Here is a 16,513-nt window from a genome sequence, read left to right on the forward strand (position 1 = left end):
AGTGCCTGGGAGCAGCAGAATGCAAGGAGAATGCAAGCGGACTCCAATCACACTCCCTTCATGAAATGTGAGGTCTCCCCAGAAGCCCCTGGAACAATCACATGGGTTTGTCTAAACTATACTTGGTGAGAATTTTGGATTTGGATCCTGGAATGCTTAACCTTAAATCATACCCCAGGGTAAAGGATGGAAGCGGGGAGAAATGGTTGCAGACACTTCATAAAGAACAAAGTATTTATTTGAAGGGAGATGCTGGCATATTTCATGATAAAAACACTTGGTCTGGTGTCTGCAAAGCACCCTTTCGTCTGACTGTTCGAATGGACTTTACCACAGCTGACAGGTCATTTACTAAAGTGTTGAATGGGACAAGGCAATAGAACTGATCAGAGGCGTAGATCTCAAAATTGGTAGGTGGCCGAGCAATCACAAATCTGTTTTTAGAAAAAAAGAGTCAGCAATATCACAATTTGAAAAACTACACACTCAAAGGAGCAATTGTTTTTTGGACATATATATTAAGGGGTTTTGAATGTGTTTTTAAAAACTTGCATAATGGTGCAAAAGATCTGCGTAAAATGGGAAGGGGTTAATGGGAAAGAGAAAATTTAATTCTTACTTGTGTAATAATACCCTAAAATGTATCATACATACATGATACAATCTTTTAATGCAGTAGTACAGTATTCTCATTTTGCATTTTTATGTTGTGAACCGCCCTGTGATCTTTGGATGAAGGGCGGTATACAATTAATAATAATAATAATAATAATAATAATAATAATAATAATATTTGGACCAATACTGATCCATGCAAATGTGAACTATTTTCTTATTTGTTTTGAAACTGACACACTCAAACGGAGCTGCATCTGTACGTTTCAATTTGCAATATACTTTCCTATTTTCAATCAGACTGGTCTCATCTTTCTGACGGTAGAGGCCAAAGCAAAGGATTCCAAGCAACTCAAGTGCTAGATTGTAGATATCCCCAAAGAAGAGCTGTGAAGAGGGGGAAAGTGACAATATTGTCTTAATGCCATATCAACATTCCTTGATAAGATTAATTTAATTGATAAGTCTGTTTGTACCTTCTTGGGCACGTGGCTTTGTGGGCGGGCCCTGGGCTTCCCCTGTGAACTGGCCTATTGCAGTCCACATTGTCTTTCTGCCACCAAATTGGCCAATGGCAGCAGGAATGTAGAGGGCGTTCCCCCTGGGCACGGTGCCAACTGACCAGTAGTGGCGCTTGGCACTGCGCCCATGGTAAGGATAAATGCCTGGCCTGCAGGGCCTTTCAGCCTCTCCCTTGCTGTGTATGTCCCATAAACTACTGGTTGAAGGCCCTGGTTTAAAATAGTAGTTTCCAAACTTATTACTCTCCTTGGCAGGGTAGGAAGCTAGAGCTAACTCTGAAACTCTCCTCATCCACTTTCCTTCCTCATTTATAAAGCACCCATCTCCCTCACCCCAAAAATGTGGAACACATAGATTAGGAATCATTTGTTATTCTGGTTTAAAATAAAATAAAATAAAATTCTTAATTTTGTATGAATTCATATGCATGTGCATTTTTACCACAGGTTCCAGTCAGGATTGTGGTGGCCTCACATATAATGCATTGGTCACTGGGGTCAGGTAGCTGTCGAGTTCACCGGTGCCTCCACTGGCAAAGTTGGATCCAGACGCACACCTGAAGTATGCAGCCTTTCTCAACCTGTGGGTCCCCAGATGTTGTTGAACTACAACTCCCATCACCCCTAGCTAGGAAGGCCAGAGCTCAGGGATGATGGGAGTTGTACTCCAACAACATCTGGGGACCCACAGGTTGAGAACTGCTGCTTTAAAGGGAGTGAACCTTGTAGAGAACAGGTGACCTGCCAAAGTCCTGAATCCAGGAACCACCCACTCTTAGGATGTCAGGATTCAATCCCAGTATATTGGCCCTCATCCACGCCACAACTGCTTCCAAGCCCTGGCCTAGGTCCTACACAGACTCCCCCTGCTTAAATGATGCACAGAAATAGAGCTGAGTACAGCAGCAGAAAGAGGGATGCAGGTGGCGCTGTGGGTTAAACCACAGAGCCTAGGGCTTGCCGATCAGAAGGTCGGTGGTTCAAATCCCTGCGATGGGGTGAGCTCCCGTTGCTCGGTCCCTGCTCCTGCCAATCTAGCAGTTCAAAAGCATGAAGTTCAAGTAGATAAATAGGTACCGCTCCGGCAGGAAGGTAAACAGCGTTTCCGTGCACTGCTCTGGTTCGCCAGAAGAAGCTTAGTCATGCTGGCCACATGACCCAGAAGCTATACGCTGGCTCCCTCGGCCAATAAAGCGAGATGAGCGTCGCAACCCCAGAGTCGTCCGCGACTGGACCTAATGGTCAGGGGTCCCTTTACCTTTACCTTTACAGTAGCAGAGCTGGCTGCATGGGCACACAGGGTGGCGGCCATGCTGTGCACTCGGGGGGGGGGGTCTGCTGTGTGGGGGCGGGGCAATCTGCTGCACAGGGGCGGGGTGATCCTCTGCGTATGGTGGCGGGGCGATCCTCCATGTGGGGCAGCGGCACAATCGTTTGCGCACGGCTGCAGAGGTGAGATCCCTCGGGGGCGATGGGGCAAGTCGGGGGGGTGTCTTTTTGTCACCCCATTCAGAGACGGCACCTGGGGTGGGGTGCACCCCCCGCATCCCCCCTCCTATGCCCCTGGCTGAGTGTCACATTGTCTACAAAGTAGTAATATCTAGCACCAGATCCCCTAATGACCAGTTCCCCAGGGCTTCATACAGATCATGCCTTTCCAAACTGAGCTTCATTTGGATGAAACAAAATAATAAAAATTCATTCCAGTAGCACCTTAGAGACCAACTAAGTTTGTCACTGGCATGAGCTTTTGTGTGCATGCACACTTCTTCAGATACCTTCATTTGGATGGTACACATCATGTTTTTGAAGAATGGCAGATGTAGTGGCTGCACTTGAAAAGTGAGTCCGGTGGGCACAACAGAAACATCCACTGCATTAAAAATTCATATTGATTTGTAATTGTGCTTTTAATGCTTTTATTTCTTATATAGTACAATAAAATTTGATACTTAAGAAATAAAAGAAGCAATAAAAATACAATTAAGAATCATACAGCAACTAGCAGTGCATTACAATTGCTACCACTAGCAGAAAAATCAGTAGGGGGTCCACCAGGATCATCAGCATATATATATATATTTTAAAGGAACCAACGATATAGATGTTAAAAGGCATTGGCACCAACATGGTAAGGATGGATGGATCAGACCAATTCTTATTCCATCCAATTTCACACCTTCTCAGCATGTTCTAAACTGAGGTTCATCTGCCTTTGTCCCATTGTCTTCACTGACTTAAGCACTCCTTGTTGCCTCAAATGGACCTTTTAAAATGAGGTTATTGATATGAATGCTGATACAAAGCTCATGCATGTGATTCAAAACAGTCTATGGATTGCAAATCCAAGAAAACAGTAAACACAGCTGCCTATCTTCCTAATTCACTTGCTCATGATGGTTTGAAGCACATCAATGAGACTTAAAAGAGGTAGCTTGAAGGAAATGAGCTAAATACAACTCACCAGTCGTCCGTCTACTACACTTGGAGAATCTGTCAGTGCTAAAAGTGCCAGTTTACACCTGTTCCTCGATCCAAAGTGCACCACATTGCTAGTACTGCCACTCAGCGAAGCCTCCTCTGCCAGATATTCTTCCAGTTCTGGACTGGTCCCCCCAGTCACCAGTGACTGCAGTAAAGCCAACACATGGTGATTATGGTAGGTCTGCAATGAAAATGTACAGAAGACAAACATTCATTTCTACCAGATGATACAAAAGACAGCAAATGTCTATCCAATTAGACTTGATAGGGCCTTCCTGTAGGTATTCTAGAACAATGGTTTTCGAATTTCCTATAATCAAGCAATGCTAATTCACATTAATTTGCCTGCCACCAAGAAGCTTGAACATTTTCTGTGGAGTCCATGTGCATTTTCAGAAGGATCCAGCCTGCCTTTTCAAATATTAACATCGTTACGGTACTGCTCAGGGTTCTCGGGCCTCATTGTCGCACAACACAATTTGAGTGCACTCACAATGCATTTTCCAGCAGGAATGAATAGCAGGGAAGGTTGTGGTGGACAGCATCTCTGCCAGGTAATATATATGGCAGGATTAGGACTGCAGGATTAGGACCTCTGAACAATTTTGAGGGAATCTTGGAAAATTTCATCAAGCAAAGTTTGATTGCTACTCTAACTGATATCTCTTGAGAGTGCAGGGCATGCTGTATTGGCCATCAGAATTCTCACTGGTCTGACACTGGAAATCTCCATATTATTGTATCAGCAAGAAAATAGAGGATCAGCATGGTGACCAGTATAGGGCCACAAACTATTGAATTCAGATGACTGGGTGACTATGATTATTTCCAAAAAATAAGGGGACACCAAATCTCTCATGACAGCCTTAAGCAGGGCCTTAAGCAGGTTTCCTCAACCTCAGTCCTCCAGATGTTTTGACACTACAATTCCCCTTATCCCTGACCACTGGACCTGCTAGCTAGGGATCATGGGAATTGTAGGCCAAAAACATCTGGAGGACTGAGGTTGAGGAAGCCTGGCCTTAAGATTAGAAAATCAAGAACCAGCAAAGTACCCCAACCTCTTAAAGGCATTTAGGGAATCTGAAGGGATGGTTCATATGACATGTAGATGGTAGCATTATTTATGAGTGTTATTTATTTGTTTCAGAGAGGGTGTATATGTTGGTGAAGTCCTTTCCTTTCAACCTGGCTTAGGTAAAGGTAAAAATAGAGGACCCCTGGATGGTTAAGTCCAGTCAAAGGCGACTATGGGGTTGCAGCGCTCATCTCGCTTTCAGGCTGAGGGAGCCGGCATTTGTCCACAGACAGCTTTCTGGGTCATATGGGCAGCAGGACGAAACCGCTTCTGGCGCAACGGAACACCGTGACGGAAACTTGAGTGCACAGAAATGCCGTTTGTCTTCCCGCCACAGCGGTACCTATTTATCTACTTGTGCTGATATGCTTTCGAGCTGCTAGGTTGGCAGGAGCTGAGACCTGACATATTGTTATTAGGATAGTAAAGTAAATACCATAAAACCTGCCAAGCATTTAAATAACTGAATGGTCCTTGCAAACTTACAGGCCATGCTGGTGAATTGCACTTCAATTTTACTTGAGCCTTTTCTGCCTTTTTGAGGAGGGATTTTTTCAGAATTATCATGTTCTCTTGGCCAGGCTTATCTAGCTCAGAGGGAATCAACATTTTACATACTTTGCTGAGCTCTTTAACATATCATGGCTAAACTTTTTTGACATCAAAAGGATTTCATTTACATACTTGGCTTAATTAATCGGATTTATGTGTCACCTGCATTTTATTTGCTGAGTTATACACTGTTTGAGTTTGCAGAGTGAAAAGAAAGACAACTAAAGAGAGCTGAATTTCTTTAAGAACATCCCTGCAGTAAATGTGAGTACATTCAAAAGAAGCTTCAGTCTCATTGAAAAGGATCGCACTCCTGCAAAAATCCTAATTCACCTAGACATTACTGATATGCTTAGGCACTGTACATTGATTAAACAGGGTAACAACAACAAAATCAGTCTTGATGTAATTGTATGCATGATTACATCAATATTATTTTGGTGGTGTTTTACCCATGCTCAAGAAGTGCATATGCACAACTGTAAAAACTGTGCACACACCAATGTTCAAGATTAGTTTTGGGCAGTCTTTGGGCCCTGAAAATGTTAAGAAATTTGCACATGCTCTAATTCCAGAATGAACTTTAGAAATTCCTCCACTTATCACCGCAATTCGGGAGTAGAATGCATGACAGAGGCAAGTTATGAAACAGCAAAGCAATGAAATCGGTGAAATCTACTCAAACTTGGCTTTAAGATTTTTAATAATATGGATAATTGGTTACATATTCACACAACTTTGTTATCTAGTGCTAACTATCATTAGTACAACATTGGCCTATCTCTAAAGTCAAATTAGGGTGGATTTGTATAGTATTCTGAGTGAGTGAATTTGCATTTCTTATTGTGTCCAACTCCGTTCCAAAGTCCATTCCAGGAATCTAGAGATGTCACCAGGTTGTGCTTGCATCCTCTAGGACCTTTCAGGAACCAAAGAAAACTATCCTACACCATATGAAAATCTTATAGCCACACAAGTAAAGACCTAACATTATACAGAGGCTCCCTGAGATGCTCTAGACTTCAATGTACACGTCCAGAGGTTTTGTCTATTGCAGAAGAAGCTGTCCATTGCTGAACATGGTAGAGGTCTGGCCTTATATACTTACAGGAATACACTGCACCCTGGGCCCATTCTAGAAATTGTTCTGCCAAAATAAACCCTGCTCCTATAAACCCTAGTTATACATTCCACCAAATTTCAGAAAAGTAATTCCTGGCTTTAATGTGAAATAAATGCATGTTTTAGGTTAGAAGTGCATAATACATTTTGTAAGCAAAGCAAACATGGACAGCAAGTCAAACTGCATTTCTGCCCATAGTAGAACTTTGCTGGAAGAGGTTAACAATTCAGTGGAGAATCATGCTTAACCATTTCTACCCAGCAGTCTTCTAGAGATGGGTGATTTAATATGAGACTCAAGTTGGAAGGTCTAGAAGGGACTTACAGTGCACATTACAGCATCCAAAAAGCTGTCAGAAAATACTGTTCCTCTGGATAACTGTTGAATTCCATAAACAGATTCATTTGTGTTGCTCTGTTCAAAGAATTGTGCATTGGAGGCAATCTCTGAAAGAGGACAAAGCAATAGCAGAAGCTCAACCGCTTGCAAACACCAAGGTTGTATATAATCAATAGAAATTATCATAATTAAACTCAACAATTTCCTGTGCTGTAAAATAATGGAAATAATGTGAGAGAAAGGAAGGAGTGGTTGCTTTAATGGACTTGTATGGCCAAATTATTTACTGAGGCCAGGAGTTGAGATCAATCAAGAAATGAGCTCTTGTGACAATAAATAATGGTGATGATTATCAGTAAGCAAGCAAGCTAGATGCATTTATAACTTGGTGGCACTTGATTAATTATATTATGATAGATCAGAAGTCTTTTAGGCTTTGTGACAAGGCTGAGTACTAAGACTCACCTGGTTTGTGAAAACAAACAAGTCAACATTTAATTACATTTCCCCTACCACTCATGCCCATATTTACCATATTTTTTGCTCTATAAGACTCACTTTTTCCCTCCTAGAAAGTAAGGGGAAATGTGTGTGCATCTTATGGAGCGAATGCAGGCTGCGCAGCTATCCCAGAAGCAAGACCAGCAAGAGGGATCGCTGCTTTCGCGGTGCAGCGATCCCTCTTGCTGTTCTGGCTTCTGGGATTCAGAATATTTTTTTTCTTGTTTTCCTCCTCCAGAAACTAGGTGTGTCTTATGGCCTGGTGCATCTTATAGAGCAAAAAATACGGTATATTAATACAGTGGAAGATGCAGGCCAAAAATATTTGGAAAGTAAGTAAAGTTACTTAAGTAAAAATAGTTAAAATAAGAAAGATGTTCTCAGTTGAGATAATCATTACTGTGGCAGAAAAGCCACCATAAAGTGACTTTTTAAACCTGCATTTTTCATATAAGAACATTGTGAATGTTTCTGATATCTCAGGAGACCTTGACTATTCCAAATCCCTCACTGCTAGGCCTCCACTGCCCCCAGCCTTCCCAGAAACCAAATCCCTCAATTATTGCATTTCATCCCTTTCTTTTCCCCAAAGGCAATCTTCCTTGAGCAGCAACTGAATGTGGAGAGTGAAGGGCTGCTCCTCAGGTCTTGAATGGACCCCTACACCTTCACAGTCCAAAAGTATCTTGAGGACCCAGTTGCTGCTGGGGAAAGTAACTATTTGGGGAAAGGATGGAGGAATATTTCAACAGACTGTGCTTCTGTATAAGCCTAACCCAAATGCAAAGTGGTTTTGGCTTGGAACATAAAAAGTTTGTTATTTCCAAAGTGGAGGTGCTGTTTTCAACCACCTCCAATTCTGAAATCCAGCCGCATCAGTAGTTTTAATCATTACAAACTGTCAAAAGATCCAAGAACGGTGACTGAAAGGAATAGATGCTCACCAAAACTTAAAAGCACTTCCAAATCCTCCAGAAACATCCATGTGGATGTTGCAGGGATGAAAAAAAAAGTTTTGCTTTAGTTTCATGCTGAGTCTTTGTAACACTTTGTTACATATATTCTCCTTATAAGCTATTGAGACTTCTTCAAAGCCTGTGAATTAACATTTAAGTCAAATCTTTTTTATGTTCCTTGGACACGGCATGCTGTCATTTTCCATCTTTGAATTCTAAAGAGGTTTCAGGAGTAAATAAATAATGCATCAGGCATAACACTGGTGAAATTTGTTCCCAAAGAAGAACTTACTCAGCTCAGTGATGATGGGAGTCCGTTTGGAAAGAATGGGCACTGGTGGACTATCAATTGTTCCCTGACTGATTTCCATTTGAGCAACTTTCAGTAACAATGCAGGCAAAAGAAAGAAGAGAAAGTCAGGGATCAAAGAGCTAAATTTTGAGACTGCCCAAAAGTGCTTATTGTATATTATTGTAACTATAAAAGACACCTCTGTTTATTGAATGCTGTTCTCCCAAGCTCCATTATCTTGAAAGATTTGAAATAACTACTTGAAAGCTCTTCCTGGAGCTGTTTATTGTCATCAGATATCAGTCAGTCAAACCAGTGGTCCTAAAACTGTAAATGAAGTCAGTCCTAAATTCTGTAATTCCTCTTCTCTACTAGCTTTCCAGAGAGGGTACAAAGTAATAAGATCCCTGCTGGATCAGACCAAAGCCCATCTAGTCCCACATTGGTTGTATCCAACTATGTTCTACTCACAGTACATCTAGTGAAATTAATGAACCAAAGTTTGTCATATCAATTAGCTTCAATGGAGCAGGTCTAGTGTTGGATACAACCAAGAGTGGTCAACTGGATTCCTATAGGAAGCCCCCAAGCAAGACCTGGGTGCAACAACAGTTTTCCCATGCACAATTTCCTAGCGACTGCTATGTAGAGGTATAATGCCTTCAGTAGTGGCGGCATCTGTTTTATATGGGTTGCAGCTCAGCTGATGAGTTGCTTCAGCGCTGCTTAGATCCTGTGTGCTTTGCAATTTTTCTCCTAACTGTTTTAGTTATCCTTCCGTGTTGCCTTGAGCATATGGGAAGGCTGCTCAACAAATAGATTTAGCAAGACATCAGTTGAATTTATCTTAGTTACCATATATTAATTTTTCAATGAAGACCAAAGCCAGTCTGCAAGAGACATCTTTCAGTGTGCATGTGTGTTTACGTCCATCAGTATGCTTGTGTGTATTGTCAGCACCCATTTATCTCAAGAGACAATGGAGTGCGCCTCAGTCCAAAGCTGTAGCCATTTAAGGGTTGTGAGTCATCCCAGAGCCATCCCCACCGCCCTGCCTGTAAAAAAGTGACTTTTTCTCATGCAGGCCCACAGTATTCTTCCCAACTGCTCACTTAGACCTCCATCTGCACTTTACATTTTAGGGTGCTAAAAGTTTTAAGAGGAAACCCCTACTCCCCTCACAAAGCTATGATACAAAAAGGGATTTAATATCAATCTCTTTTCCCAGGGAACTCTGGGAATTGTGGCTCTCTGAGCATAACAGGGGTCTCTTAACAACTCTCAGCACTATTAACAAACTACACTTCCCATGATTTTTTGGCATAATATTTATTTATATGCAGTGTGAACACAAGACTTTAGACATAAACTTGCTGGCTCCCATTTCCCATGTTTCTGGTCAGTGACTACAAAGGCATTAGAATAACCTGTGGGAACTAGGGGTATTGGTGTTCATTTCAAATTATATACACACACCTGAAAAAAGACCCAATTTATGATATAAGAACAGTTTCAGTTTAAAGGATTGGTACAATCTGATTGCAGATTGTGACATAAAAAATACACAGCCCTGTTTATTTGCTTGCAGACAAAGTAAAATAAAGCAAGAATTAACCCCCACCATTTCTCGATTTAAACCCAGGAAAGCATTAGCTGTATTTTCTTCTCCCTCCCATATGCTAATAAAGAAAACAAGGTCACACTACCAAGGTGGAAATAAATTGGATTAAAAATGGAATTGGCTGTATAAGCAGGAATTTGGGTGGTATTAAACTTGTTGGTGGGATATTTTTGTCACGAGATAAAGGAATTATAAAATAGATTTTGGAGTGCACATAGACGAATACAATCCTACAGGATTCAAGGGGGGCACACCTTTGTGCAGCAGTTAATCCAATTTCAAAGTCAATGAGGCCTATAGTAGTCACTCAGCAAGTTGTTAAAAAAAACAGACCGGGAAGATGAAAATGTTTTCAAAGTGCTATAAGAGGCGCCTGTCTAAGACAATGAAATCTTCAGTGTCTTAGAGAGCAGATCCACGCTGTTGAATATTATCAATTAAGTATCATATACCTTATCTGTAGGTACTTTACTGTAGGTATTTTATTGACTTCATTTCAGTTATTTGAGAATATCTAGGTAACAGACCAAAGTCACACTCTGGTGCAATGATGGGACGAAACATCACTGCTAATACAAATAGGCCGAATGACTCAAACTGGAAAGTTATGCTAATACAAATAGGCCGAACGACTGAAACTGGAAAGTTATGGGGGCAGTATAATTAATTTGCCATATTGCTAAAGGAAGGTCTGTGCAACTGAGTTGTTCTATATCTTTTTTGAGGTTTCACTCAAAATGGCCACTGCCCTGTATTCCAGCCACAGCCTCCAAACCATCTTCAAGGGCCGGCCCCAATGCTAGGTAGCAGCCAGGTTCTGCTGCCTATGAAGGTATGTGGGCCTGGCAGGATGCTCACAGAGTCCTGTAGGCAGATTTGCAAGACCTGGCAGAAGCCAGATGCTGCCTTTGCCAACTAAGGGCATGGCGCAAGCTGGACAAGGCAGTCCCACAACAGAGGGCCAGGTGGCAAAATGTGATAATAGAGCGCATTACATTCATATAACATGAAGGTGACCAGAGCATGGATTACTATGTCCAAGCTATCTTTAACTAGGGAATGGCTAACCAAAACTGGAAACAGTCACTCTAGACCAGTATTGGTAGCAGCTCTCCAGGGTCTTGCACTTTCTCTGCCACTGGATTATTTTAACCTGCTGTGCCAGAAATTGAACTTGGGACACTCCGCATGTGAAGCATATGCTAAACCACAGTTCCTTCCATAGGAGGGGGCAGATAGAAAAGGCCTGAAAGAAGGGGCAAAATGCAGCAAGTGAAAGAAGGATAGAGAAAGTTGTTACACGAGGAGGACAACGTTCCTGCCACTCTCCACCTGGCCTAGGGTGGGGCCTGACAGGCCATATAAGAACTGCTGCTGTGGCTGCTGTCCAGCAAGGACTGGGGTATTCTGAGGGAAGTTTTGTTGGGAGTTTTTGCTGATGTTACTGATATTAACTTTTTGTATTTTTATTTCTACAGTCGTACCTCCACTTACGTATCTCCCTCTGGATATGTAAACTTTGGGATGCGAACGTGGCAAACCCGGAAGTATTTTTCTGGGTTTCATCGTGTGCGAATGCGCAGAAGTGCTAAACCATGCCATGCACATGTGCAGAAGCGGCACCTCCAGTTGCAAATACCTTGGAATGCAGCCGGACCCCCGGAACGGATCCCCTTCTCAACCAAAGATACCACTGTATGTGGAAATTGTTCAGTTTGGTTATGTAGTTTTTAATGCATTTTATTTATTTTTATGAATACTTTGCTATGTTTGTAATTATGTAAATCTTTTCATATTGTAAGCCGCCTTGAGCATTATTTTAACTGTGGAAAGGCGGCATACAAATAAAAAAATGATGACGACGATGATGATGAACGTAGTAGGGGCCAAGATGGGGCAAAGTCACCTGGAATCGGGAAGAGAATCTGAGGCTATTGCCCACTTTGTCACCTACAATTTATCTTTTTGGCTGCTACCATCTCCATCTCCACTGTTTGATGGACACTTCTCTGATTTCTAGATTAATGGTCCTTTCTTCTCACACAGCATAAGATTTAATGGAGGGAGAGAGAAAACCACAAGGCATTATTTTGACTGAATGTGGCTATGATGATAAGGAAAACTGTGTATTAAGATTTCAGTGACATGGTTAAAGTGGTTATAGTGGGGGAGGACATTTGACTGTGTTTGTGTGTCTGTGTGTGTGTGACACTCCATTGCTCATGCTTTTATGAAAGGTATTTCTAAAAAAAAAATTTCTAAAAAATAAATGTTTTAAAGGGGAGGAGGAGGAGGAGGAGGGGCCTCTAATGCCCTATTGAAGTTATTGGAGGGCATCGGTGCAGCTGGATCTGACTTCTGTCCTTGGCCCCTTTTACCCCAAACTTGGCAGAGTGTTTGCACAAAAGCCAGAGAAGAAGAAGAAGAAGAAGAAGAAGAAGAAGAAGAAGAAGAAGAAGAAGAAGACAACAATGGAAACAGAATGGTGATGCATCACATTTCAGAAACAAGGCCAGGTAAGTGAGACAAGTAACTATCCATGGTGGAAAACATGCCTTGAATGCAAAAGGCCTCAGGATTGATCCTTGGCATCCCCAGCTGAGTCTCAGGGGATGGAAAAGACCCTTCTCTGTCTGAGACCCTGGAGAGCTTCTGCCAGGTTGATGAGACAATCCTTGGCTACATACACAAATCATCTGACCAGATATTAGGAAGCTCCATGTTACAAAGAAACTCCTTTAATAAGGAAGCTCCATACAACTCCAAAAACTGGTGAAGAAAATCAAATGAGAATTCCAGCAGTGCACCTATTCAGATGAGACAGTTTTTGATTTTAATATGAAGGTAGCCATGCCCTGGCTACAGTTTCCTTATGTCAATATTTTTGCTCCCCAGGAGTACACAGCCCTATACCTGAAATCTCTCATCTTGGCAGGCTGCTATTACAAAAGATTACTTAATTGCACATTTCTACTGTATGTTTGGATTGTAGCAGCATATTAAGCTGTCAGGCTTAATTATTGTTGTATGTTTAGATTATGCCACAGATTATTTAGTTCAGTACCTAGGTTTGCCAACCTGTTTGTGATGGAACATGACAGGATACTAATTACAGCTATGCTGAGAAATCTATTCCCCCCCCCCATCGGAAACAATGTCATGTTTCCACCCCTGTTAGGAGAGTTCCATACCCCTGTATTTAGATAACAGAAGGTTATCAGCTAACTGAGCCATATAAGATCTCCCATGAATGAAGTGTGTCTGCCTGAGCTCATTGTGATTTCTGAAAGGTTTTTACACCGATGAAAAATCTTTAAAGAAAAAGATTTTATAAAGAACTTCAAAACATCAAACAATATTTGCACAACAAAAAAAGATGGTATGAAAGCACAGAACATTTAACAAAAATCTCAGTGTAGCAGCTGAAATAAGTACAAGCACATTTTGAAAGCTTACTATGAATTCCTAAGGAAGTGGAGTTAGTCTTTCATTAGACATCCTAGTCATATGATCCCTCTGAGCTTTCCCAATGAGGAAGAGAAGAAGCCTCAATGAAGTGAGGGACTAAGGCAGATTGTGGGGAAGCTGTGGCTCTTCAGATGTTGCTGAACTACAACTCCCATCATCCCTGGCCATTGGAGTTGTAGATCGGTAACACCTGGAGGTTCCACACCCCCGACCCCAAAGGTTCCCCACACCTGGGCTAGAATGTCATTGAGTTTCTCTGAACTGGGATCTAATATTTACACCCTTAAAACCATGAGATTTGCTAATCATACCTAAGCTGGAAAATATATTTGACATGCATTTTTTAACAACTGAGTTATTTGCATTACAAGCTATGACAAGAAGATGAATATAAGCTTCATTTGTATAGGTAAAGGACCCCTGGATGGTTAAGTCCAGTCCAAGGCGACTATGGGGTTGCGGCACTTGTCTCACTTTCAGGCCTAGGGAGCCGACTTTTGTCCACAGACAGCTTTCTGGGTCATGTGGGCAGCAGGATTAAACTGCTTCTGGCACAACAGAACACCGTGACAGAAACCAGAGCACACAGAAACACCGTTTATCTTCCTGCTGCAGTGGTACCTATTTATCTACTGGTGTGCTTTTGAACTGCTAAGTTGGCAGGGGCTGGGACAGAGCAACGGGAGCTCACTCTGTCGGTGGGATTTGAACCGCTGACCTTCTGACTGGGAAGCCCAAGAGGCTCAGTGGTTTAGGCCACATGTCCCTGATTCTATTACCCTGTTTGTTTGAACTTTCAAAATATCCTTATTCCAATTTTTGTCTTTTGAAGTTACCACTGAACAACAAACTGTGTGAAGCTCAGCTTATCACTAAACAATTTCTCGGCTTTAGGTAAGGTCTGTGCCCTACCTGTGATTCTCTCAATATATCTTTTTAAGCTTCAAAGTTATTTCCACTGTACCTTCATTGTATCCTGTAAGCAAGCGATATTAATAATACTAGCTGAGACCTAACTAGTTCAGGACCAGGTTATTTCCAAGACCACATTTCCCTGAATAATCTTCCCAGTCCATTCCTTTCTGTTGGAGGAGAAAACTGTTAAAGATAAAAGTTTAATGTACATAAAATGTACATAAAATGGTATGATTGTATGCACTGAAGAGGGTAGAGTTTTCAGTTTGAGTTTTTAGGCTAACTGGTGACTCATCCCTGGAAACCCAATCAGCAATCTCTCTCAGCAGAAGATAAAACCAGAGACAACCAACCACTCAGCTGAGCGTTCTTGAAAAAGCAAGTTCCATGCATAGGATATCTTTCTGGGGCCAGAGAGAGGAAAGTTTTTAAACTGTATTAAGAACTTAAAGAAAGCTGGATCATGTTACCAAATAGTTTGTTTAAGAGCAATGTGTTACTTTGTATTTGCAACATTTATTATGTCACTGGTTTATAACAGTTGGCAGTGAAACTTTTTCTTGCGGTGGAGAGCTCATTCATTTCTACTCTGCACAAGGTCCAGATCAGGGATTCCACTTGCAACAACCCTAACAAAAACTGTGTGTGCCACACAACCTGCCCTGCACCTCATAATCTAGCCTACTGACCCTACTCCAATGCAGAAGAGTCGACTTCCAGTCAGGTTGGCCTCTGCATTGTGAAATGGAGGGAAATAGCATTTTGTCCTTCATCTTAGGCAACAAAATGCCTTTGGCCAGCCCTGGAGACAGAATGCTGGGATAGGTGGATGGACTTTTGATGTGGACCTATTCCTCTTATTCTCTGTACCGTACTCCCTTTCTGTTCCATTTTCCTCCCAGCCAGTATGGAGCCTAGCAGGTGGGAAAAGGTCTTTGACATTTTTTAAAATCACATCTTCTGCTAATGTAGAAATGGTTAAGGCATGCCCTCATTTGAAGGCACAAGCCTAGCACCACCACTGGTTGTTTTTGGCCCCAGAGACATCCAGATCGTAAGTGTGAAGATGTTTCTTGAACATCTGAGCTTCCTCTTCAATGCAACACAGTCTGAACCCCTTAAAATCCCCATTCCTGCTTAGTTATTACCATCTTTTTTTAAAAAATGCAGACCCATCATTTCCTGATTCCGCGCACACACACACACACACGACTTATTCAAGGGAGTTACATTATGAGTCTACATCACATTCATGACAAAAAAATGCATTTTTGGCAAAGTTTTTGATGTGAAACAAAGAGACTTTATCTACTGTTGCAAAGTTTAAAATAACAACTGAATGGGAACAGCATGGTGGCAGTATGTCAAAACAACTCAGAAACTGGTCTGTCAGCAGCTGAGAAGAATTGTGTTTAAAAGGCAAGTTTTTAATTGTCTTTATTTTTTATTTTATTTTTTAAAAAACAGATGAGAATCTTCTCAGCCTTACTAAAAAGCACATTAACAGTACAATCCTGTGCATATTTATTCTGCTGAATGGGAAAATATCCACTGAAGGCTGCAATACCATACCCATTTTTCTTGGAGTAAGCCCCATTTAACTAAATAGGATTTACTTCAGAGTAGCCATGCATAGGAGTGCACCACTGATCTAATTTCCAGTTCCTGAAACTTTGCTGGATTCAACACTCAAGAATTGAGTCTGCTGCATTTATTCCCCATCATCTATCACAGTTAACCTTCTCTGTGGGAGACTTTATGGAATATTTTTTTGACAGGAAAATGTCACCTCATGACAATTTTTCTCTGTCATTGCACAGTTAAAGCTTTCTTATGAAGGTGCCCGCACACACTGTCAGTCTTATCACCCGACTTACAGTACAAAGTGACTTCAAAACTGTGGTAAATTATCCACATGATCATGTGACGATGCCTTCAGAAACAAGTTTCTTCCTTTACCTAGGAAAATAACTACTACTTCCAAGTTATTGGGCTCCCTATTAGATAATATTCCTCCACAAGTGGAGCTGATTTCTGCTTGCGCAATA

The 16,513-nt window shown here is 41.6% G+C and overlaps 1 protein-coding gene across 1 annotated transcript in view; it reads right to left on the reverse strand.

Annotated features, from left to right (window-relative positions):
- Positions 1–220: 220 nt before the first annotated feature.
- KCNU1 (potassium calcium-activated channel subfamily U member 1) overlaps positions 221–16,513 on the reverse strand; it is an 86,651-nt gene continuing 70,358 nt past the window's right edge. Inside the window, exons 23-27 of the mRNA XM_079954942.1 lie at positions 8,462–8,548; positions 6,698–6,819; positions 3,601–3,801; positions 902–1,002; positions 221–434 (exon numbers count right to left, since the gene is read on the reverse strand). Coding sequence (XP_079811068.1) covers positions 263–434; positions 902–1,002; positions 3,601–3,801; positions 6,698–6,819; positions 8,462–8,548 — 683 coding nt within the window. The 3' untranslated portion in view covers positions 221–262. The remainder of the gene's footprint in view (positions 435–901; positions 1,003–3,600; positions 3,802–6,697; positions 6,820–8,461; positions 8,549–16,513) is intronic.

The sequence above is a fragment of the Podarcis cretensis genome (genome assembly GCF_951804945.1).
Source record: "Podarcis cretensis genome assembly, chromosome: 15".
In the NCBI taxonomy this organism is placed as follows: domain Eukaryota; kingdom Metazoa; phylum Chordata; class Lepidosauria; order Squamata; family Lacertidae; genus Podarcis; species Podarcis cretensis.